Source organism: Puma concolor, chromosome E3 (assembly GCF_028749965.1).
Source record: "Puma concolor isolate L17-30 chromosome E3, mPumCon1.1.hap2, whole genome shotgun sequence".
In the NCBI taxonomy this organism is placed as follows: Eukaryota; Metazoa; Chordata; class Mammalia; order Carnivora; family Felidae; genus Puma; species Puma concolor.
In genome coordinates, this window is record NC_141682.1 from 9,667,357 (window position 1) to 9,691,819 (window position 24,463).

At 51.4% G+C, this 24,463-nt stretch overlaps 2 protein-coding genes across 3 annotated transcripts in view; one reads left to right on the plus strand and one right to left on the minus strand.

Moving 5' to 3' along the window:
• Positions 1-1,870: 1,870 nt before the first annotated feature.
• MDH2 (malate dehydrogenase 2) lies at positions 1,871-17,470 on the minus strand. Its single transcript, XM_025923190.2, has 9 exons — positions 17,287-17,470; positions 12,437-12,605; positions 10,583-10,666; positions 9,967-10,076; positions 8,330-8,455; positions 5,608-5,685; positions 4,388-4,487; positions 3,878-4,029; positions 1,871-2,186 (listed from the first exon to the last, which is right to left on the minus strand). The coding sequence occupies exons 1-9, from the start codon at positions 17,350-17,352 to the stop codon at positions 2,055-2,057; spliced, it is 1,017 nt and encodes a 338-aa protein (XP_025778975.1). The 5' UTR covers positions 17,353-17,470; the 3' UTR covers positions 1,871-2,054.
• Positions 17,471-17,502: 32 nt separating this feature from the next.
• Positions 17,503-24,463, plus strand: part of STYXL1 (serine/threonine/tyrosine interacting like 1) — a 71,619-nt gene continuing 64,658 nt past the window's right edge. For both annotated transcript variants that reach the window (XM_086691785.1, XM_025923214.2), the window contains exon 1: positions 17,503-17,723. The gene's annotated coding sequence lies outside the window, so the exon portion shown is untranslated. The remainder of the gene's footprint in view (positions 17,724-24,463) is intronic.

Here is a 24,463-nt window from a genome sequence, read left to right on the forward strand (position 1 = left end):
CCAAGCAGGATCCACCCTGTCAGTGCAGAGCCCGACTTGGGGCTCAAACCCATGAACTGAGATCATGACCTGAGCAGAAGCCAAGAGTCGGAGGCGCAAATGACTGAGCCACCCAGGCGCCCCAGGAAGCTGCATCTTTGGCAAATGGGCTTGGGAGGCCTTTGTGTGGTGACCGCTGGTACGTGGAGAAGGGCTCCGACCATCCTAAACAAGACAACCTGCTTTGAGTCACCAGCACTAGGTCCTGCCTGTCAGGGTTGTCCCAAGGATCCCATGACATAGCAAATGACCCCAGAGAGCTAGCGTGGTGCTGCACATGTGGAATTACTCCAAAGGTGGTGTCCGGAGCCGTGCCCTTTATAGTAGTGAAACTATAAACTACAGTAGTGAAACTCAGCAACTGAATTATCTAATGGCAGTGGAATAGATTACTGTGGGCTCACCTTAAGGGTTACTCCGTTATTACAAGTGGGAAGGGAAGATGTATCTGTGCTTACAGGAGTCACGTGTGGTTGCTCATCTAAGTGGGCCCCTGAAGAGCCAGGCCTGCCTGCCCTGCCCAGTCCGCTCCCACCACACGCCGGGGCCTGCCGGGGGACCTGCTTTAAGCACGAGGATGTGGCAGAAGTGATGCCGGGCTGGTTCTGAGCCTGTCCTAATGCCTGGCAGTTTCTACTTTTGCACTTTTGGGAACCCTGAGCTGTCAAGGAAGAAGTCTGCCCACTCTGCACAGAGGCCCCGTGGAGAGTGACAAGCCTGGCTGCCCCAGGGTCCCCCCAACACCAGCCGTGGCGAGCTACAGTCTCTGGTGGGCCAGACTGGCCAGTTCCTGCACCTGGTGGGGTGGGGACCACCCAGTGGAACCTTGTCCACATGCAGAAAGGGGGGTGAGGTACATAAAGTGGCTCTTGAGCAACTAGACTGGGGGGGGGTTGTTTTACAGTAACAGAACCGGAAGCGTGGGCTGCATGCAAACGGGCACACGAAGTGTTAACTTACGAAATAAGCAAAAGTAAGAGGACAGATTCCATTACCAGCGATTATTTTCCTGCTTTATTTTTTGGCTGCTGTTTTAGGTTTTAAGCAGCACATACTGAGGACTCGTAACAAAACAACGATGTAATGATCACGTCCGTCATTAAAGAGAAGCTGCTGTAGACACGTGGGTGCTGGGCGCTGGGCTCAGCTCCGCCCCCACCTGCCCTTTTGCCCTTCACTTAAGTTCATCCAGTTGCCGCCGCCACGTTCCTTCTCAGGCGCGGACAATGGGAACAGGTCCCCCCCATGTACGCTAAGGCCAGAGAATACAACCAAGTTCCTTTTTAGGCCTCTGATGAAGACACGGAGCCAGCCTTCCCGTGTCCCCAGCGCAGCCACGGCAGCTGGCGTTTTGGTTTTTTCTGCTCCTGCCCGGGCTTTCCTCACAACTCTGCCTGGGGCAGTCCCCGTCTCTGAACACCCGGGCCTGGTGAGGGGAGGATGGGGTTCAGAGCGAGACGGAAGTCAGCCAAGGCAGCTCCAGCGTAAACGATGGAGCGGTCTGCTTAGGCAGAAACCACCACGTGGGAAGAACTGGGGATGGTAAAGGGCAGCTGGGCAAGTGCCACCAGCTGTCACCCCGCCACAGCTGCGTTCCAAGGACTCTGAGGAATCGGGCCGGAGCCGAGCCCTCCTCAGTTTGCACAGCTGAGGGACACATTGTTGCAGGGCAGGGTTGGGGGGAGAACAGCCACTGATAAAGATTCTAGATGTTCTCGAAGCTACTGATGAGACCACCATGCGTCAGTCTAATATGTAAATAACATCTTCCGATTCGTGATGCCAGACCCTCTGAAGCAGGGGGAAGAAAGCACATTTACGGAGACCTTGATAAAGAAATTCAGAGCCTGCTTTTATTGAGGCACCCACAGATGGATCCACGATTTGGAAGGGGCAGCAATGTTAACACAACACTCGTGGGTAACGCGACTGAAACACGGAAGGGTGTGAGACGGCTTTACAGGGACATGATGCCTTCATAAGTTAGGGACACGGACCGCTCACCAGCTGCCCTCTCATTTCATGTTCTTCACGAACTCTTCTCCTTTCTTGATGGAGGCCTTCAGCTCAGGGAGGGCTTCGGCGATCATCTTCTCTTCGAAAGGAGAGATCTTGCCGATGCCTAGGTTCTTCTCGATGCCCTTTTTCTGGAGGAGAGAGGAGGTGGTAAAAATGGACAATTCTGAAATTAACAACAACCGCTAAAAATACTGTAAATTTTACAGCCGGTTTCTGTGGACGAGGCTGTTGAACAAAACCCGCCATGTAACTTCACGGCTCTGCCCCGAGCCCGGGCTTCAGGCAGACGATCCTCGGCTAGGATCTGGACTCGGTCACTCACACCATGTGCACTTTGGCCAAGGCGGTTTCCTCATCTAGAAAACGGGCATACTTTCCACCTCAAAGGAGGCGGTGAGAACACACGCGGGCGACTTGGCACCCAGGGTGCTCGGTCGTTAGCAGCGCCGCATGTTCTTCTTCCCAACACACAGCATACTTTTGGGTTCTAGTCTTTTCCCCGAGTTGGTAATAGCCACCCGGGTCTGATGTAATCAAGTAGGCACACATGTGACATCAGGAAAACAACAGGTATCTGTCACCGTGTCACCTCCACGGTTGAGCTGGTGTCTGTGTGAGCAGGGGAGGCTTCCAGGCCATCTCCCTGGAGAGCCCTCCCTGACTCCAGGGCCTGCAGGGCCTGCCCCACCACACTGGTCACGGCATTAGTCTGTTTAGTGGGTCTCTCCACCACACGGAGTCCCCGAGGCCCGGGGCCAATGTCTCCGGGATCTTTGGACACCAGGGCATCTGTGGGAAGGGCCCCTGGGTGGCTTGGCATGTCACCACACAGTTCCTTTCTGGGGAGAAGATGAAGGCAACCACACATCTGCCTGACGTCAGCAGCCACCCGCACATCAGAAACAGAGTGAGACTTAGGGGTTTCTGCTCCCTGAAGACTTGGGGAGGGTCATCAGACCGGACAGCTGCCTCCAAAACAGCCTGACTGAAGCCAAGCACTGGGGCCAGAGGGGTTCTATCCCAGACACCACGGTTCCAAGGGGTCTGCAACACATTCCAGGAAGAAAACCGGTAGGGGCAAGAGCAAGGGAGCAGGGACACCTGAGCTGGAAAATATCACAGCTCTGCCAGCTCTTCAGGCCTCCCTGGAAGAGGGACGGGGCTCGGCGCGCCCCGCGGTCAGAGCAAGAACGAACAAGCATGAGCCACGGGGCGACGTCACACAGGATGGGGAAGGGAAGCCTTTTCCTCCAGAAGTGCCCACGGCCGCCTGGAGACAGAACACGTGTCTCATCGAGAAACACAGCGAGGGGCGCCTGGGTGGCTCAGTCGGTTGAGCGTCCGACTTCAGCTCAGGTCATGATCTCACAGCTTGTGGGTTCGAGCCCCGCATTGGGCTCTGTGCTGACAGCTCAGAGCCTGGAGCCTGCTTCGGATTCTGTGTCTCATTCTCGCCCCGCCCCTCCCCAGCTCGTGCTCTGTCTCTCTCCTTCTCAAAAAGAAACATTAAAAAAAAAATTAAGACAAAAAAGAAAGAAACACAGTGAGACAGCTGCGCTGACCGGCCGGCAGAGCCACAGGGAAGGGATTCACATGCCAGCGGGTTCCTACCCAGCCCCCCTCAGCCTGAGGTTTCTCCCTGCTCTTAATTCTATGATGTGCGTCCACCCTCCAAACCCCAGCACAGGCCAGGCACCGGGATGCAGTTACCGCACAACGGGAAACCGAATTACGGAGCAAACAGCCAGGGCTCCCGACCTTAAGCACAGACAATGAGCCTCCTTCCACGAGCCCAAGACACAGCCTCCAGGATACGTACCCCCAGCAGTAAAGGTGTGGAGAAATAGGGACAGTCTGTTTCTTGGGATTTAACGAAGGAACATTCGACAACTCCTTCCTTTCCGTTGATGGCATCCACGAGGGAGAAGACAAACCGGGCTCCGGCGTATGCCATGGACAGGGTGGCAGAGCCTAGGAGGGCACGGGCAAGTTAGCCAAGCCAGCACCGGGACCGTAAAGCCCAGGAGAGGCCGCTCTGTCAGCTAAGTAACATCTTCCACATCTTCCCCTTTAGCGGTGAAGAATTCAGTCAGCGTCTCTTCATTTTACAAACTCATGAATGGCACACAGCTGGCTTCGCCAAGCTCAGACGCCCTTCCATGCCACACAGCCGAGCTGCCCTCTGCTGCGGGACGGGCTCACCCAGTGAACACACCTGAAGCTAAGAGAAGGGTTCGCTGCCTGCCCGGGGCCCTTCCGGTCTTCAGCCGTGAGCTGGAGGGCCTCTAGCATCAGCACCCCACACGGGGGTCGTCCCCCAAGAATCTACCTGCTCCAGCTTTGGCCTTCACCACCTCTGTGCCGGCCTCCTGGATCCGCCCAGTGACGGCTGTCAGCTGGTCCTGGGGTAGGTCCACCTTGGGAGTACACTGCAGGCCAAAGTCACAGGGAGCACGTGAGCAGGGGCTGCTGCCACTCCCAGACCCCGTGTCCCCTCCCCCTGTCATGGCAGGACCCCCCCACCGCCACTGCACTTAAAGCAAAGACCACCTTTGCTTTAAAGTACGTCACCTTTTTGGGAGGTGTAGTGCGGTCCCTACTCGTTTTTTTTTTTTAAGTGGGTTCCACACCCAACCTGGGGCTTGAACTCACGACCCCGAGATTAAGAGTCATAGGCTCCAGCGACTGAGCCAGCCAGGTGCTCCCGGTTCCTACTCATTTTTAAAGAACTTTTAGTATTTTGGACTAATTTTAGATTTAGCGAAGAGTCGTAAAAACAGCACAAAGATTTCCCTCACCCAGCCTACCCTAATGTTAGCATCTCACGTAACCACGGGGCAATTCTAAGGAAGAGAAAATCATCATTGATATGTTGACTACGGGCCCCACCCAGAGGTCACCCACTTCCCCACTGCTGTCCCTTTCCTGTCCCTTTTCTGATCCAGGACCCTAGCGGACGGTTATCCCAGCTCAGTCTACTCCTTAGTGGTCCCGTCTTCCGGGACACTTGTCAAGAGTACCTACCGACTGCTCGTTTTGTAGAATGTCTCTCAATTTAGATTTATGGGAGGTTTCCCTCATGCTTTTCTTACAACGTTATGCACTTTTGGTGAGGACATCACAAATATTTTGACTCCTTCCGTGTGCATTAAACTCGGGGATCAGGACACTGGTTTCATTTTCCTCATTCGCAGTGGCGTTCACCTGGTCTCTACTCGTTTTTAAACACAACAGCTTTGCCTGCTCTGACCTACCCGGGAATTCAGCGGTCCCCGCGGCAGTCTCGCTGTGCTGGGAGCAGGCTGCCACGAGCACCTTCTGACCGCGCTCACTCCCGCAGGTGTGGACCCCGAGTTGCTGGAGCCCAACCGCAGCCCCACAGGCCACTCGAGAGCCCCCCAGACAATGGGCGGGCCGTAACCACAGCAGGAATCCTCTCGAAATACAAAGATGCTGAGTTCTTTGTCAGTCTGTCTTTAGTGCCTCAAAGTGGAACCCCTGAAAGGCGTTCGTGATCCTAAGGCTTCCTGGCAAAGGTGACACACTTACCTGAGAGATCAGGGGGATGATGGTCTTCCCAGCATGGCCACCAATGACAGGAACATTGACTCGAGCTGGATCTAAACCCTGGCCACCAGAGTATGAAGCTTTGTTAATTTTTAAAGCTCTTTGAGTATAAAATGTCATATCCACCTAAAGCACCGATCCTGGAAAAACCCACGGAACTCAGAACAAAGAAACCACAAAAGACTGAGTCCAGCTGTATTTAGAGTCCCTCCCCCGGCCCCACCACATGGTGGAGCAGCAGTGTGAACGGGGCAGCGCGGAGTGGTGCGTCATCTGGGGAGGTTACTACGAGGGTCTTCCTTTACAGTGAGCAGAAAACGGCCTCCATGTAGGGTCCCCCCCGGTGGTCCCCGTCGGTCTGGTATCTTCTCAGAACCTGAGGATGACCGTCGTCTTCCCCAGAGCTAATGTCATTCTCCTAGCACAAGCCCAGACTCATGTCCCTACACTGTGTCAGAGACAACAAGTCAAATTCCCTTGCCTTCATTCTAGAGCAAAATTCAAAAACAATTCTAGGAAACCCGGGGGTGAGAACTCTGTCAGCTCAATCTGTGATCAGGACAGAATAAAACTGAGTTGTAAGGGGTCAAAACCCCATGGTTCTTTGTGGGGGCCTACCAGAAGAGGCTGATTCGTTTGTTAAACCGGAGGCACAACGCCCCCACAAATCTGTGGACCAGGTATTTCTTAAGACGGTCAAAAAAAGGAATCTGGTGGGAGTTCTGGGAGGGAAGTGAGCAGTCCCCAAATGATGCCACTTTTCTCAAATGCTGTGGCTGCTAAAGAGAGCAGCCCTCAGTTAGGAACCAGTCTTGCCCGGGAAGGGGGACACGGCCGGATCAAGTTCACGGAGCAGGGGGCTCACGTGGAAGTACCTCTGTGCCAAGGCAGTGTGCTGGTCACCAGGGACACAGGCGTGGACAGACAGAGCCCCAGTTTTTGAGACACTCACTGTCGATTACAAGACAGACACAAATGACGTCCCACTGTCATGTGCTAAGACAGCCGCATGGGGCGGCCTCGGAAGGGTAAGCACTTCCTTAGCCTGGGAGAGCCTTTTTGGGAGAGACTTAACTTCATCTGGGAAGCAGCAGCAGGACTTTGCCAAAGGAAGCGTTTTCTAGGCTAAATGAGCAGAGGCCTAGGGTACACGAAATACCTACAACATCAGCAGAAATGCAAAGAGAAGGTGGCAAAGGGGGCAAGAGATGGCTGAGGGACTGAGGAGGGTCCAGACGCTGGAGGTTTAAGGGCCAACTTTCATTCCTGATACAATTCAGGATTTTCTCAGAACGCCAGAGACCTGAGGTAAAGGGCAATTCACTGAACTGAAGCCTGACAAGCATTAGAGTCTCTGCCAGGGGCCAAGACCCCCCCCTTCCTTCACCTCAAAAAGAACTTCTCTGGCTACGATAGCACCATCCAGAACTTTCTGCAAGAACACAGAAGCCACATCTGAAATGTGGCCAGTGCAACGAGGACACGGATTTCTAGTTTTATGTAATTCTAAGTAACCAAACCAGCCCCATGTAGCCGGTGTGTTGCCGCAGGACTGGGGCCTGGGGGAGATGGTGTGCTTCGGCCAAGAGCTGGTAGCACCATGAGAGCCCAAAGGGAATGAACACTGTGGCTTCCATGAAACCGGGCTGGGAGCCTCAGGAAGCCCGAACCCCACCCTCTCGGCCTGTTCTCGGTCAGACTCAGCTGAGCACAAGCTCGCCCAGAAAGCTGGTCCTGACTCAGACAACCACCCTACACGCCCGCGCCGAACCGGTTACTCAATAATATTGTCTCTTGAATCCCAAGGGCTCCCCTATCTTCTGGATCTCTGGGACACCCGCGCCTAGCACAGAAGCTGGGGACACGCTGCAGCACGAGCTAAAGCAGGGTGTCACCCCTCAGAGGCGAACCTGCCAGGCGCACAGGGAGCAGGGGGTACAACGAAGGTCAACAGTGTCGTGTGTGCCCTCCTTGCTTGGCCGTGCGCATGACCCCTGTTCCTACTTTAGAGTCCCCCTCATCTGCAAAGTCAGAAAAAAAACGGCCTAAAGCTCAGGAGGGGCACTTCTTTAGGTCAGAGGAAGTGGTTCTGCTAGATCCACACCCCAAGACTCGGAAGCGAGCAACGAGAGGCACCGAGGATGCCAGAGCTGGTGCCCATGTCGAACCCACCCCAGGACGGGCCTGGCAGCTCAGTCGGCAGTCCAAGGAGCCGCAGGCAACTGGCCAGATGCGAACTCGCTGAGGCAACCCAAGACGGGAGCCAGAACTATCGATCAGGAATGAAAGTCCTGACACCTCAGGCCTTCCGGAACCTTCCTTAGTTCTTCGTGTTTGCCAACTTTACCATTTGTCTAACAATCAGCAGGTAAATCCTGTTAGTTCTAATTTTCAGAGGCAAGGAACTTGCAGAGTACAACTCAGCTGAGCCAGTGAGAAACCCAGGAAAAGCCTGGACCCATAAGGCACCAGGGAAGACAGACAGAGTCGAGTCAAGACTGAAGCTGACCACAGTTCAAACCTGCATGGGCCTGTGTGGATTGCCCAAGAAAGCGTGAGGGCAACTCTCCCCAACAGGGGCAAGCCCCAAGAACACTGATGATTCTGGAGTCACAAGTGACGTGTAAGTGCCTGGTCTCCTATGCCCATAGGTCAGCCAAGCAGCCAGGAACATAACTTGAAAAATATCCGGCGCAGCTCTTACCTTCAGTTCTGCAATAAAAGTGTTGGCTCTGACAATGTCCAGGGTTGTCACCCCGAAGATTTTATTGGGGTTGTATACTCCATGCTTCTTGAAAACTTCCGCTGTAATCGGGATGGTGGAGTTAACCTAGTAGATTGAGAGAGTGGCGTAACTTACCCTGCATTCTGAGAGAAGAGGCATGCGACCGAAGGACAAGTCTCTTCCCCAGACCATTAATAAGTCCTAAGGTGCCAAACCGCTCCGCTGTTTACAGGCAAGCCACCCTCAAGACAGAACAGGTCACCGTGGGCCAACTTCCTCTTTTCCCCCTGACGTGAACAAAGAGCCCTTCGTCTTGGCAGGTGCTGTTTACCCCTAGTGGCTTCTGGGCCCACAGCTCCAATGGGCACGTGCCTTGCCAGCTATCGACCTAAATCGTGAGGACGGCTCCACCGGACACTGTCCTCCCCAGCTGGGGCTGACACCTGAACGGCCATTCCTAAAACAGGACGGCATCGCACACGGCCAGAGACCGAGGGCTCGGGGTCAAGTCCCAGCTCTGCTGCTCTGCGAGGCAACCCTGGGCAAGCTTCCTCAACTCCTAGGACTTGGTTCCTCACCGTCACACAGAGGAGACAACTACCCCACGAGGCTGTGAGGGTTACAGGGCTTAATATACAGCAAGTGCGGACACGTTGCCGGGTGCATAGAAAACACGTAATAAAAACGAAAGAAAACGGCAGGACTTCTATCAGGCACCAGGTTAGCTTCCCGGCAGCAGCTGCTTTCCATGGCTGACTGGATGCCCCGAGGAGGGCGAGCCAGGTGGAGATCCGCTTCTCAGAGGCACCGGGCACAGCCTCTCGTGGGGCACAATCTCGTGGATTGGCAGGCACATCCCCAGTCAACACCACTGTGGCTGCACTTCTCCCCAGAACCCGATCCTCAGAGACCAGATTCGCCCAGGAGGGAGGCACGGAGAGGGCTGTGGTTAAATGCAACCCGGGCTGCTGGGGAGGCTTGGGGGCCACGCCGTCCTCTCAGGGAGGAGACAGCACACGTGCTTTCAGGTTTGGAGGATAAGCTCCCTACAAAAACCCGCGAGCAGGGCCTGGGGTGGCTGTGCAAGCGTGACAGGGAACCAGGAAGGGCAAACCCCGAGTAGAATACAGTAAAAGAAGTCAACAGGCTGCAACCATCAGGGTTGAATGGAGCCTAATGAATGGACTTTATCAGGGTGCCTGGGTGGCTCGGTCGGTTGAGCATCCAACTCTTGATTTCAGCTCAGGTCATGATCTCAGGGTCGTGGGATCGAGCCCCGCGTCTGTGTGGACAGCGGAGCCTGTCTGGGATTCTCTCTCTCTCTGTCCCTCTCCCTCTTACACATGTGCACGTGTTCTCTCAAAATAAATAAATAAACACTAAAACAACAACGACGGACTTTTCAGGTGGAGAAACTAAGACACAGAGAGGGGAAGTGATTTGCCCAAAGGCACACAAATGGTGGAAAACCCAGGCTGAAATTCCCAGTTACTTCATCCAGTCTGTCCCCTGCAGCACCTTAACCGGATATTTGTCCCTGTAAGCGTATCTGCACACTTTTGCTAATTACGAGCTTTCGGCACAGTATTCACGGCCTACCTGCCACAGGCACTTACCGGGTTTGAAATGATGCAGATCATGGCCTCGGGGCAATGCTGGGCGCAGGCAGCGGTCAGGGTGGCCACGATGGAGGCATTGGTGTTGAACAGATCATCCCGTGTCATGCCTGAGAACGATCCAATTCAACATGCTCACAGAGCACGGAAGGAATTGCCAAAGGTGTAGCAAGTGCTCTGTTACGGTTGTTAGATACCCTGGGTGAGACAGGGTCCCCCTTCCAAGGAAATCTATCTTGTAGGAGAAACAACCTAGTGTGACACGTGCCCAAACAGAGGCTGGTGGAGGGGGTGGAGTGTGGGGAGGAGCCAGGGAGGGAGGGATCTGAGGAGGACCATCTAGGATCAGTGAGAATTCCCGAGGGGCGGGTGAAGGAAAGGGCACTCCACGCGGACAGCGGGCACAGAAGCACCAGACTGAGCAGGGGACAGACACAGCAGACGCGTGTAAGGCTTTAGCCAGGCCAAGGAGGAGATTTCCCTCTATCCTGCAGGTACTGGGGAGCCTTTGGAATCTTTCTCTGCCATGGAAACAATGACTTGATCCAGTTTAAAGGAAAACCACTTCCTCACCTGACCCGCAGGGAGACACGAGGCAGGGCTTTCAAACACACACCTGGTTTTCTCGGAACTCCTGCGGGAATAACCACCACATCACAACCTTTCAGGCAGTCTGGCAGCTGCTCAGGTCCGAGGTAGCCTAGAAAATACCATCCCCCCAGGAAAGAGCAAGTTCACCGTTTCTGACCTGGGCAGGCGAGCACATCTTTGGGGACAGAGCTGGGGAAGATGGCCAGCCCCACCCGGGTCCGACGCCAACTGAAGGCCTCAGGTGTAAGGCCCACCTGTGAAGTGCTTCCTGGCCACTAATGCCCATGAGTTTGACAATCCCGGCACTCTCTCACGCTACTTTCCTCCAGCCGCCAACTGCCCAGCCCCCGACCCATTCAGAATGGACCAACCCTAGAGGTTTTCCCCAAACCAAACCAAGTCCGCTGTTTGCCTTCACCTGACCCGCTAGCTCCTGAAAGGCCTTCTCAGCCCCCAGGTCAAAGAGCTGCTCATCTCCCTCCCCAATCGTCCTGACGAAAGCTCCATCTCGGGGTCAGATCAGAAGGCAAACTGCACGCCATGAAAGAAAGTCACAGAGCTGACAACGCAGGACCTCTAAGCATTTGGATCTAGTTTGCTTGCTCGTAGGGGAAAAGGTCCATTTTCAAAGATTTCAAGGGAAATTTGCTCCAATGACCAATATCTGCTTTGATTTGAACTTTTTCCTTATTGCAGGACCTTCCAGAAGACCTGAAAGAGGACGAGCAAACCAACTGAGGCTATGGAAGGCACAAAAACGTAAGTTCTGACAGTTGACCTCCTGAGCTGTTTGCACCAGCGGAGGATGCGTGTAAACACCACCACACAGGGCACTTCCATACACCATCAGCAGAGACGGATCACTGCCATTTGGTGTATAATACGGTATAATCTTTGACATAGTCACACCTCCTGATTCCACTTTTGGAATCCTAAGAAACAAGATGTGAAGATGAAGATGTTCGTCACAGCTTGTGTTTGTGTCTCCAGTGGAGAAACACAGGAAATAGCCCAAAGGCCAACAGGACGGGCATAATAAATCAGTGACCAACTACAGAATTGCCTTAAAAATGATTTAACCAAGGGGCGCCTGGGTGGCTCAGTCGATTGAGGATCCGACTCTTGATTTCGGCTCAGGTCATGACCTCAGGGTTGTGGGACTGAGCCCCATGTTGGGTTCTGCGCTGAGTGTGGAGGCTGCTTGGGAGTCCCTCTCTGCCCATCCCCCACTCGTGCCATGTGTATGCGTGTGTGTGTGTGTGTGTGTGTGTGTGTACATATTCTCGCTCTCTCTCTCAAGAATAAATTAAAAAAAAAAAAAAGGTTTAACTAATTTGGTAACAAGGATAAATACTGCTACAAAGTAAAAGTAAGTGGCGCCTGGGTGGCTCAGTCAGTTGAACTTCTGACTTCGGCTCAGGCCATGATCTCATGGTTTTCTGAGTTCAAGCCCCATATCGGGCTCTCTGCTGTCAGCACAGAGTCTGCTTTAGATCCTCTGTCCCGCTCTCTCTCTGCCCCTGCCCCGCTCGCATGCTCTCTCTCTCTCAGAAGTAAACTTAAAAAAAAAAAAAAGTTAAAATAACCAGGATATATAAGTCCCCCCAAATTCCCCTTCCTGATCCTATTGTCTTTTCAAATTAGAAAAAATTAAAAATGGGAAGATTAGACCACCTTTGTTTTCTTCTGAAAGATATTGCTATATAATTTTTACAGGCTCAAGTCCAGAAAGACATTAATTACTTGTGAAATTCAGTTCTACGATGAACATGGAAACCCTGGCTCTGATGTAGTTTCGTTGAAGAATTCTATTCTACGGCTTGGATCCCGGTCTACCGGGGAGAAGAGAAGCAGAGTCCAGGGTCAGCGTGCCCAGTACCTTTCACAGCTGCTCTGGTCTCGATGTGGCTCAGATCTGCAGCCACTCCGGGTGTGTGAGCAATGTCGTAGAGGGTCAGGCGGCTCACCAAGGGGCTGTTCTTGAGGAGAAGCGAAAGGGGCTGTCCAATTCCTCCAGAAGCCCCTAACACGGCTACTTTAGCATTGTTCTGTAAAGGGGCACAGAGAAAGGACTCTTAATATAGAATCGGCATTAAAAGTATTCACGTGACAGCCTGTAAAATACCACACTGGGCCTCCTTTATGGCCATGGTGCCAAAGAAGACACAATTGTATTTCGACCAGTCCAAAGGTCCAGTTTTCTTTTGAAACACAGAAGCTTATCTCAGGAAAATGAGGAACTCAGGTCTACAGATGTTGTCACGGTCCGGGTCGTACTGCCCACACCCTCCGCAAGGGGAACAAGCCTCACTCAGGCTGCCTTCCCTGCAGCCTGTAGTTTTAAAAACTATACACACATGCATGCAAGCACCTACCAGCAGGCTGTCACAGTACTTGGGGATGCGGACTTCCTACCTGCCACACGCTAGAATGACTTGCAAACTACAACAAGGCCTGCGAGCTGAAAGACGTGCAAACGGGGTAAGGGGCATCTAGTGTGACAAGCGCTACACAGGTAGATGCCGGGAAAGGCAGCGGTACAAAGAGAACGAGCTGTTTGGGGGGGGATTTTGAAGGATGAGTAGGAGTTTACCAGATGGATGCCAGGGGGAGGAGTATGGAATATGGCCTACTGAAGGGAAACAGTCCTCTATGGCTCAAGCATTGCTGGACACACGTGGAGGAAGGAAGAAGGTAGGGCCAAAGCTAAGGGCCTAGCAGAGTGCATCTAGTTCTTTTGGGCAAAGGAGGACCACTGAAAGGCCTTAAAAGCTGGGAAAAGCATGTCCAGAACTGTGTTTTACAAAGTTATGAGGCAGAATGGAAGACAGACTGTAGATCTTCAAGAATGGAGGCAGGGAGACTACTGCAATAGTCCAAGCACGATTCAAGGGTGGGATAAAGGCAAGCATGAAGGATGGGTGAGCTACAAGTGATTCAGTTACTCCCTCCCCTCTCTCTCTATCCAGGTGGTGAGCAGAGGGACAAATCTGGGATGACAGCTTCCTGGCTTAAGTAGACAACGTTGCCTTTAAGCTTGGTCTGGAGGTCCTATCCATCTGCACTGGGATTAATGGTAGCCACGGACAAGGCACAAAAGAGAACACAGAGTGACAGGAGCACTAGAGACAGAGCCCTATGAATACCAGCATAAAGGAGGAAGAGGAGTCTGTGAAGGATGATGACCAGGTGAGACTTAAATTAAGGCCACCCTCACCCCAGCCATCCTGAATGACTAATTCAATGACTGCCTCCTGGTAACCTTTCCTATGAAAGGAATTGATGAAGTGGGATACAAGCCAAACACAGGCAATTTGATTCTTCAATTTGGGAGGGAAGGAAGGAAGGAAGGAAGGGAGGGAGGGAGGAAGGGAGGGAGGGAGGGAGGAAGGAAGGAAGGAAGGAAGGAAGGAAGGAAGGAAAGAAAAAGAAAAGAAAGGAAAAGAAGAAAAACTAAGTCTTAGAAGAACAGATCTATTCTAAGCAGTGCTCTGAAGCTCGCTCTTATTATACACAAGGTACCCTTCCCCATAAGGCTCACTCAAGGCCTCAAAATTCCTCGGTGAGCTGGTTTCTGCTGTAACCCAACAAATGAGAAGGGGGATTATCCCTGGCAGGCAGGCGGGCAGGTGCCAGGGAAGGAGACAAACTGAGAAAACAGAGACAAAAATCCAAAGCACTGCACGTGGCCATCTAGGGTCCTTATACTATCGACACAGATCTCTACGGCAACGGATGCTGGTAATTATGGACTTTGGTTATCAAAACCTGAAACTAAACCCCAAACCAAGCCCAACCAACCGCCCATCATGTGCCATCTGCTCAAGAAAGGTAAACCCTAAAAGCATACACAACTAAAATTCAAACTCAGTTTTGTTTTGTTTTTTAAATTGGTACTGTAAAGGGGGACCCCTGACTTCCCAGAAGACTTCACTAGCCACATCAACCAGAACCCAAGGCCTGGCAATGTCATCCACTTCCAGACCTTCAGTTATCACTCTCACGTCTTGTCTCTAATCCTTGGAACTCTCAAATTCCAACTCCCACATTCCCAGCTCTGTCAGACATTCCAACTGTCTAAATAAGTTTATGCTATCTCTCCTACCCTGTTCCCAAATAGTACCTGTGTTCTCCCAAATCCAAACCCTTAGAAGCATTTCCTGCCTCTTCCCTTATCCTGCCTTCCCTTCCCCCAGTTAAGACAGGAAGGACTTGGCATCTCAAACATCTTCCCAACCTGTCCCTGACTTCTGTTCCTGTTCCTTTGTCTATCTTAGGCCCCTCACCACCACCTTCAACCATTCTTCAGAAAATTAAACTTTTGAGGGGCGCCTGGGTGGCTTAGTAAAGCATCCGACTTCGGCTCAGGTCATGATCTCACGGCTTGTGGGTTCGAGCCCTGCATGGGGCTCTGTGCTGACAGCTGGGAGCCTGGAGGCTGCTTCAGATTGTCTCCCTCTCTCTCTCTCTCTCTGCCCCTCCCCCGCTCACACTCTGTCTCTCTCTCAAAATATAATAAAAAATTTTATTAAAAAAAAGAAAATTAAACTTCTGGGCATTTCACTTCCTTGCTCAAAAATCTCCTTGAAGTTCCTCATGCCCAGATTGCTCAGCTCGGCTTCCAAGGCTGACCAGGGCAGTGGATCCACCATGGAGCCCCATGGAGATTACTCAAAAATAAAATAAAAAAGAAACAGACTGACCTGATGCCCTCACCAGGGTCCTTAAGTGAATCGGTCCCTTATGATACATAAGATAATCTCCTCCCTTATGATACATAAGATGACCTCCTCGCTCTTTCTTTTACTTTCAATGTTGAGGTGATGCCATTGTTTGTCTATTACAAGGTTTCGTTAATTTAGTTAACATGTATAAAAACACAGTCCTTCAGTGGCGGAATCTTTACAATGTGATGAGTACTGCAGAGATTAACTGGTGATCTCTTCCTAAAAGACCAGTCTCCAAACTTGCTGACCTTTTCTGCGCTGAGGAGTGGTGGTCAACAGCACACTGCTCAGTGTGCTTTATGATGTAAGTTTACTATAGTTTCTTTTTAAAGTTCTATTTTCTTGTGTTGTAACACATATATTAGTACACACAGGGAGAAATGAATATATTGAGGCTGTGCACTTGATTCACTTTTACTGTTAAGGACAGAGGATCCAAAGTCTCTAGACCAATGTTATCTACTTTGCTCAAGCTCATCTTTCTGACTTACTCTAATGCCTTCATCAATATTGCAACTTCTATGTCCATGTGCATTTTACTTTAATTTTTTAGAGAGAAAGAGTGCAAGTGGGGGAGGAGGCAGAGGGAGAGACAGTCTTAAGCAGGCTCCATGTTCAGCACGGAGCCTGATGCGGGGCTCAATCTCATGACTCTGGGACCATGACCTGGGCCAAAATCAAGAGTCGACGCTCAACCAGCTGAGCTACCCAGGTGCCCCTCCAATATGCATTTTAAACTCAACATTTCAAACTGAGCTCCTGATAGCCTCCCCCTGTCCAAATCCACTCTCTGCCAGCAGTCTTTCCCATCTCAGCAATCAGCAATGTCAAAGCCTGAAGTCTTGGTGTCCTCCGTCTGGAACCCTTTATCAGACCATCTGTCGGCAAATCCTACGGTGTTACCTGTGATCAGTTCCCTTCCCCCCACTCCTCAGCATCAATCTTCAGCATCTGTCCTAAGTTTACTCCTTTTGAGCCTATCTCAAGTGCCACTTCTTAGACATCTTATCTCCTGCAGCACCCAGCACAGATCTTGGCAAGCATGGATACTCAATGCTGTTATTGTGTACTTATTTTTCAAATGAACTGAATACACAAGAAACTGACCTGAAGGACAGAAGCTAAAGCAGAAATTTGGAATCTCCTTTACTAATCACCTCCCTTTTGGATGCAGTGCTTAAGAGGCAACGTGCGCATCTCCTGGGTTCTCAAACTTTGGTTATATTGGAATCACCTGGGACACCTGATAAACATACAAAGGTGCAGGTACTACCCTCCCTTCAATGAACCTGGGTCTGGTCTGCATTAGCTTTCAGGTGATTCTGACACACACCAGTTTGAGAACCACCATCCTAGAAGATGCCTAAAAATAGCTTAGGTTAAGTACTCCCAGGCCAAGTGTTGCACAGTCACCACACCTGGGGTCAGGCCCAGTCCGCCCACAGCAGGAAGGATCCTTCAAAAGAGTCCTTAAGAGGAAGCAGCGTCTTTAGGTTCTTAAAAGGAAGCTTGGTAATTCAAAAGCCACTGACGGTGAGCGGAAGAGCTGGCTTTTAATCCTCTGGCTAAATGTGTGACAACCTTGGACCAGTTCCCTACCCTCGGTATCTCATTCTGTACTATGGAGTTAATAATTACACGTTATTTGTACGGATGCTACAGAAAGAACAAGGTTAGTAATATAGAAAGTTGCATACAAGCATAAATTACTTTCGGCCCTGCAGCCCGGGCTTCTCAACCCTGAAGGAATGCAGGGCAAGAACAGGTTCTCTTGGGGTCCGGAGGACGAGCTGGGGGACTCCCCCCACCACTTTCTCCCGGGCTTTCTTTTGGCACTTCCCGCACAGTAACCGGGCCGGCCCAGGGCGCCACAGCCGCGGGTCGGTACCGGGCCGCCCTGCGATCTAGGGCGGCCCCGGGGATCAGGGCTGCTCGCGAGCCCAGAACCCACGTGGCCCAGGCAGGGGACCCCCGCCTGCAGGCAGCCCCTCATCGGGCCTACCTGGGCTGAGGTGCTGAAGCTGCGGCGGAGAGCGGCGCCGGCAGGGCGGGCGAGGGCGGACAGCATGGCTGTAGCGGGAGGGGCGCGGACCGGCAGGCAAAAGAGCTGGCGGAGGTAAGTGACACCAACGACCTCCACGGTGTACAGGCCCTGCCGGCTCCGCTCCGCCCGGCCTCGCGAGAATGGCCCGGCTTCCGGCCCCGCCCTCCCCCCAAATCTCGCGGTATCACGTCCATCTCTGGGTTGTGGTGGAGAAGGACTGCGGGGGATCGATTTCTGCGCGCAGGAAGCGCCGTCAGGGCAGGGTCGTAGCGCGCGAAGCGTTCCGTGCGGCCGGTGGTGGAGCCGCGGTCGCGAGTGGGAGGGAGAGTTCTCACCAGAGCGGTGGAAGAGGTCGAGATTTAGACTGGAAGAGCCTTAGAGGAGCCATTTTACAGGTGGGGCTCCAGACAAAGGCCCTGACAGGGAGACAGGTCTAGGTCGCGCTGCAGGCCGGGCGGAGGGGGTGCGGTCCGGGCCCTTGACCTCAGCCCAAACCACCCGGTCTGCTCCGGGAGGCCGCAGGGCCTCCGAGCTCTGGAAAGCTCTGGAAAAGAAAAGGGGAGAGGAGGTTGAGCCCTGGGGGTGGGGTGGGAGAATGGGGTCCCCTCTCATCAGTCACTTCGATGCACCCCTCCTTCCCCCGGGTCACGTACACGTACCGCCCACCCACCAGTACCCTAGTCCTTGGAGGTGCACAGGACCCTCTGTTAGGGTTCAGAGAGCTTTACAGACACAACCACTGAGAATGGCGGACACAGCACTGCTGGGCGAGGCACCATTATAGTTTCAGGAAAGCAGCCCCGTGTTGCAGAGGAGGAAACCGGTATCTAGGTGGTAACTTGCATGGTCACCCGATCCCTACTCCTCAGGTCTACCCAGCCATGCTGTGAACACGGCCACATTGTTTCTGCTTTAGGTACGGAGAAACTCGCTTGACACCCAGTTATAAGGGGATTTGTTTGGAGTTTATCCAGACAGGAAGTAAAGCTGTGGTTCTTGCTCACAAGGAACTTATCACTTAACGTTTATAAGCTGAATTATAGAAGCTTCATTTCCCCCCAACTGTTTCCTGGGTACACAGAGAGTTCCTTGCCCTCAGTCAAGGGGTGGGGGTGGGGGGCAGATAGAGGTGCAGCAGGTTGTTGGTTTAACAAGATCCGCCCATTTTCTTGCGTTTAGGGAGCTGAGTCTAGTGGGAGAGAGGGGCAAATTGCAGGCAGCATGATATGGGCAACACTAGGAGAGTTACCAGGTGCGATGAGAGCAGGAGGTGCATCCAACCCTGCAACAAGCTGAGACATTCAGGAGGGAGTTACTCAGTGGGACCATTCGACTCCAGAGAAGAGAGAGAGCCTTGCCTGGCTGTGGGGGTGCAAGTGTTTGAGTTGAGGAAGAAGAGTCCAAAGTAAAACCTGGGGCTAGGAAAGCCCAAGTCTACAGATGGTGAATAGATCCTCTCTGTTGGAGTGGGGACCTGCAGACGAGCAGTGTATCTTACCACCAACTGTTCTCTGGTTAATTATTTACCCCTCTATTTTACCACTAGAACCGAGACTACCTTGTGGTCCGGTACATCTCTCATCCCTGAGCCTTTACTGTCCAGCAGACTGAGCATAGATCTCTGAATTTTGGAAGAGTTGAATAGCTTTAGATAAGGCTGAGAAAAGCAGGTTGCAAAACAAATGAACAAACATTGTGCAGGAGCAACAAATGTTAGCTGAGAAGTTTATATTTTATTCCTTAGGCAGCAAGTGTTTATGATGATGCCGCTGGCACTATGGGGGAAGATTGAACTGACCTTAACCTGCCAAGGATTCGGATGGCAAGATCTGGAGGGCAGGGAAATTGTTTGGGAGGCTATCCTAGGAGATGTTAAAGATCTGAGTTACGGTGGCCATAGACATGGAGGGAGTGGGGCCAGTGAGGGAGAAGTCTCCAGGGAAAAATTGATTAGTTTGCGGGTTTAAGAAATGAAAGATGGGGGCGCCTGGGTGGTTCAGTCAGTTAAGCATCCAACTCTTGATTTTAGCTCAGGCCATGATCTCATGGTTCGTGGGATCGAGCCCCACATTGGGCTCTGCACTGATAGCATGGAGCCCCCTTGGGATTCTCTCTGCCCCTCCCAGTGCGTGTGCACCTTCTCTCTCCCTCTCTCCCTTTCTATATCTATCTATCTATAAAATTATATATACATATATATATACATATATACATATATATAATTATATGTGCATATACATTATATATATTATATATATATATATTTTTTAAAAAAGGAATGAAAGAAATGTGGAAGATCAGACTGAGAAGTATATAAGTACAGAAATGGGATTTGGGGGTTATGTGGAAGGAGAGCTGGCTAGAGAGGCAAAAAATAGCTCCATTTTAGTTGGGTTGAATTAGAAGTGACGGTGATTTGTCCACATAGAAATATCGGTGGACAGGTTGGGAGTTACTCCAACATGAAATGTGGGATTGAAACCCATGAGAGAGGCCAGGGCCAAAGGCATCCCTGTAGAGGGGGGAGAGAGGTGAGGCCCTGAGAAAAATGTGAATCATGGAGTCTCACACTCCTACAACTGGGCTACACCCTCCCTCTCCTTGCCAAGTTGTCTACTCGGGCCATCCCAAGCAACTTGACTGTTAGAAAAGCCAGCCTCGCATTCAGTTCACAGCTGCTTGCCTTCAAATCCCGAGATTGCTCATAACAGCATTAACAGCTGCTGTATTAAACGGTGTGTCTCTGCTGTCCTTTGCATGTGTGACTGTTACACTGAACATGCAGGGCCTCGTCCAGAAAGCCCACTGCAGTCCTGAAACAGCTTTGTTGTCGTCCCCATGCTTGCTTTATTTCTTTGCTTGCTCTCGGATCACCCCAGTCATAGAAACAGACTTTGTGCAATAGCCGTAATGTCCCGTTTACATTAGTAGTCAAATCAAGCGAATTCAGTGTCCAAGCCCCTCCTCTTCCTCTCTTAAGCTTGCTTTAGGCTCCCACCCTTGGAGGGGAGAGTGCTTGACTTCTCCATTTCTCCCATCTTGCTTCCTCACACCCCCACCTTCCCCGAAAGACTGTGGCTTCAGACTGCAGTTGTAGGAGTAGAGGTAGGGGCAGGAAAGGTCCCTGTGTCATCTGGTATTAGTATTCTCTGAGCTTGACAGGAGTTTGTAGCTGATTATCTTCCATGTGGTGCTTGTGTGGGTCTCTAGCTGCAGTTCCTTTGACCTAAGTGGTTATGCCTCAGTCTTGCTTTCAGTTGTTCTTCAGCCCCTGGTTTCTGGAATTCCCTACTACCTGCAGTTGGCCCATTGTGCCTCCAAGTGGTCATCTTGGGCAAAGTCCCTTTATGATGGCTTCTAGCTGGCCTTCTCTCTTGCCCACATTTTATCTATAGGAAACACAATTCTTTGCCCCAAAAAATCCTGGGGTGGAAGTTGGGTGAGCGCAAGGCATTTCAAATGCATCTGACTCTCCTTGCTTTGCTAACAGCTAGCCAACCTCAGACTTTTCCGGGCTGGGGCCTGGCACCTGCCTCTCTGCCTGCACTAGCTTCAAAGGGCATAGGCCAAGCTATTCTAGGGATTTTCTTTCTGGCTTTATGAATTGTTTCAAGAAAGCTCAGGCTTGTGAATTTTGGAATTCAGAAAGATGCTAATGGAGGAGGGGGGAGAACTCTGAGATCCTGAAAGGAGAGAAAGATTAAGTGGGAGAGGATAAAGTCAGAGGATTCCAGGAGAAAGCATGTAGCCTCCCCCCCCCCCCCCCCGCCCCCAACGGAGATTGGCGGCAGGGGGGAGGGCGGGGGGGTGCAGCTGGCTGAGAAGGGCTGTTCACACCTAGTGGCCTTAACTTTCCCAGGCAAGAAATAGGAAATGAGAGAATATGCTCCATGGGGACCCCAGGAGGGTTGAGGAGGTTTGGATAACAGTTACAGCAACTGAGAAAATTCTGGGCAAATGAATAGTGAGAAAGGGATTAGTTGACAGCTGTGGAGGCCAAGCTGAATTCTGCAGTGTGTACTTCTGTGTGTCCAAGTCCACATGGTTTCCACAGCCCAGACCCTAGACCAAGGTCACCAATGTGCAAATGGGGCTGCATACACTCCTATCCACACATACACATCTGCGTATTCATATCTTTGAACACACAAACGTGAATCTACAAGGGGGATTTATTTTTATTGTTGTATGGTTTGTATATGATACAGATCTTAAGTGTTCAGTTGACTGTTTTTTACTATTTACACCCTTAATCGCCACCCCCCAATACAATCTATAAAACATTTTCACTATTCCAGAAAGTTCCTTCATGCTCCTTTACATCAGTCCCCCCAAGACTGTTGCTTCTGTCACCATAGTTTCATTTTGTTCGTTCTTCATTGTATGTTTTTATATATGATATGCGAATATATTGACCCCCCCCCTCCTTGCCCTACCCCTCACGTACACAAGCCATCCACATCCACATATACTGACCGTTTTGTGCCTTACAATAGACTTAGACCATGGTCATGGGCTATCCTGTCTCTATTAGCTGCTATATATGCTAACCTATATATATGTTGGATACATATCCCATATAAATATATATATGTGCAGTATATGTGCTAACCTATCTTCTCTTCAACACTAAAATCATACCTCAAGTGAAGTCTTTTTTTTTTCAAAAATTTTTAAGTTTATTTATTTATTTTGAGAGAGAGTGTGAGCAGGGGAGGGGCAGAGAGAGAAGGAGAGAGAGAATCTCAAGCAGACTCTGCACCACCAGCACAGAGCCAGATGCAGGGCTAGAACTCCTGAACCGTGAATCATGACCTGAGCAGAAACCAAGAGTCGGACATTTAACCCACTGAGCCACCCAGGCTCCCCTCAAGTGAAGTATTTTCAATCTCTCCTTTCAGATCCTTGGAGCTAAAAGAAAAAGTTAGAAAGGTGGTAATCATTCCACCTTGCATGGGAGTTTATTTTTCTCTAGGTGCTCTTGGATGTTTTAAAACAGAACTGTATCGGGATAAATAGCTTTAACTTAGCTGTGGCTCATGTCTGCCAGAAGTCAAAGGACTTGGCTTCCAAGACCTGTTCCGGCCGAACACGTAGGAGGTGGTGGGCCAGCAGCAGCACGGCAGCAAGAAGCACCGGCAGGGAGCTCCCAAGAGCTGAGAGTCGCCAATGGTGGCCGATCTGAGTCAGGAGCAGAGCCTTCCGTCTCCCAGGTCAGCCAGAGGTCAGGGAAGTAGGAGCAGTGCCCAGTCCAGAGCCTGGTCAGGGCCGAGGACCCGTGCCAGAGGAGCAGAAAGGGAGGCCTAAGCCTGATCAAGGAGCAGAGGAGAGGCAAATGCTGGTGGCCGAGTGGGAGGAGAAGAGACCAGATGTCATGGTCACGGCCTTTGGGAGACTATGTTGCAGTTCAGCAGCCCCTACCTCTGACGGGTGAATTGCCTGCAAGACCTGTCACTCTCAGGACTACTAGGGTACCTCTCAGGTGTGTAGTGTACCTAGGTGTGGGGACATGGGAGTGAAGGCAAGGGATGGGGATGAGTGCGGCTGGGTCTGGGCCCCTGGCCCATACCTGTTGCTTCCAAAATACAGGGATTCTGGCCATCGCTAACAGTAGGACCTGGTGCGCCTCTGATTTCGAGACCACTCGGGTAGCTTCCACAACCCTGTGGCGCTATAGCCTGGCGCTGTGTGCTCTAGTTTTGTCAAGGGGCAGGCTGTGATTGAAGAAAGGCTGTACCAGATCCTTGGGGATCTTGACTCTACAGCAACACCAAAGGCTCCCTCTACTTACAAACTTGGCTAGCTCCTGCTTCGCTCCTTGGCCTGAGATTCTCTGAATGGTGCTCTGTGTCTACTGGATTTGGAGCTGTCAGAGGCTCCTAGGTGAAATTGAAAGGAGAGAGAGGGTAGGAGTGAAGGAACTTCTGTTTCCTAAGCTCCTGCTCCACACCAGGGCCAGTGCTGGGCAATTTATGTCTGTCGTTTCAACGTCACATTTCTATAGCCTTTCCAGTGTAATCCTGTGTAAACTGCTTCAGTTTATGGGTGATAGTTATAGTGTTAAAGCCTGTTCCTGTATTTAAGCCTTGGTCATCCTGGCACAGCCTCTGCTTCACACAGAGAACCAGGGTACAGTGGGGTTAGCTGTGGACCCTGAGTCCTATCTGTGCAGTCCTCTGGTTCCTGCTTAGCCCGAGCCAGGAACCCACAGTAAAGCTTATGGGCTGGCTTCTCCAGGAGCATGGAGCATTGCCTCTTTTCCACCAGAAGCCCATCAGTTGTGTCCACCCAGACTGTGTGAGGCCAAGAGTCGACCAAACTCTGTCCTGAAAGTCCTTTGAAAAGCCTGATGTGAGGCCCAGCCTCTGTCGGCGATGCCATCAGCCAGAATGGAAGTCCTTGTGTACCCAAAGGATCTGGTACAGCCTTTCCTCAAGCACAGGGAAGCAAGAAGGGCTGGGTCTGGCTAGTTTCCAGCTTCATCTCAGGCTGTGTCAACCCCTAATGAAACATCCCTTCCTAACTGGCAGTTTTCCCCGAATATAGACCTTGTGTCCTCACTGGAGTAGAGTTTACCAGCCCAGTTGCATCCAGACAGCTCTGGGCTGACAGAGCTGCACACACACCTGGTTCGGAGAGAGGCCAGGCCTTTACAGTGAAGGGTGAAGAACTTCCCTACTGGTGGGTGTGTAATGTGCAAGTGTTTTGGGGTGGCTCTGCTTGCCACCCACAAAGCCATGTGGGTTTCCCAAACTGGTCAATTCACAGGAAGATTGGTATCTCTGACCCCCTGAAGCCAGCTTCCTCTGGCCACTCTTCCCATCTGCCTGCCCCGTTCCCCTGCAAAACCCATCACACTGACCCCCACCCCCAAAGTCTCAAAAAGAGCCTATCTCTGTCTCTGCTGAAAGAGTCCACAGGGGGATGTCCTAAACTTGCCATTTTGGCACTAGTGTTTTGAACAGGCCATTAGGAAAAGGATGCTTGATAGAAATAATCATAGTCAATGCTGCTAGGATAAACATCTGACTGAGGGATCAAACCTTTATTGTAAAAATCACACAGAAAAAAAAGGCTTGATCTTGGGGAAACTAATTTTGGCTAAACAAAATTGAAAAAAATCAGAATTAGTTAA

What these genes read in the sequence shown, in the direction of transcription:
- MDH2 (XM_025923190.2), bottom strand. Translation starts at nt 17,352, where the DNA reads ATGCTGTCCGCCCTCGCCCGCCCTGCCGGCGCCGCTCTCCGCCGCAGC. An exon ending in AGGAGTTCCGAGAAAACCAG is followed by an intron (nt 10,077 to 10,582) that starts GTGTGTGTTTGA and finishes GATCGTTCTCAG; the next exon opens with GCATGACACGGGATGATCTG. An exon ending in CCACACCTTTACTGCTGGGG is followed by an intron (nt 2,187 to 3,877) that starts GTACGTATCCTG and finishes TCTCTCCTCCAG; the next exon opens with AAAAAGGGCATCGAGAAGAA.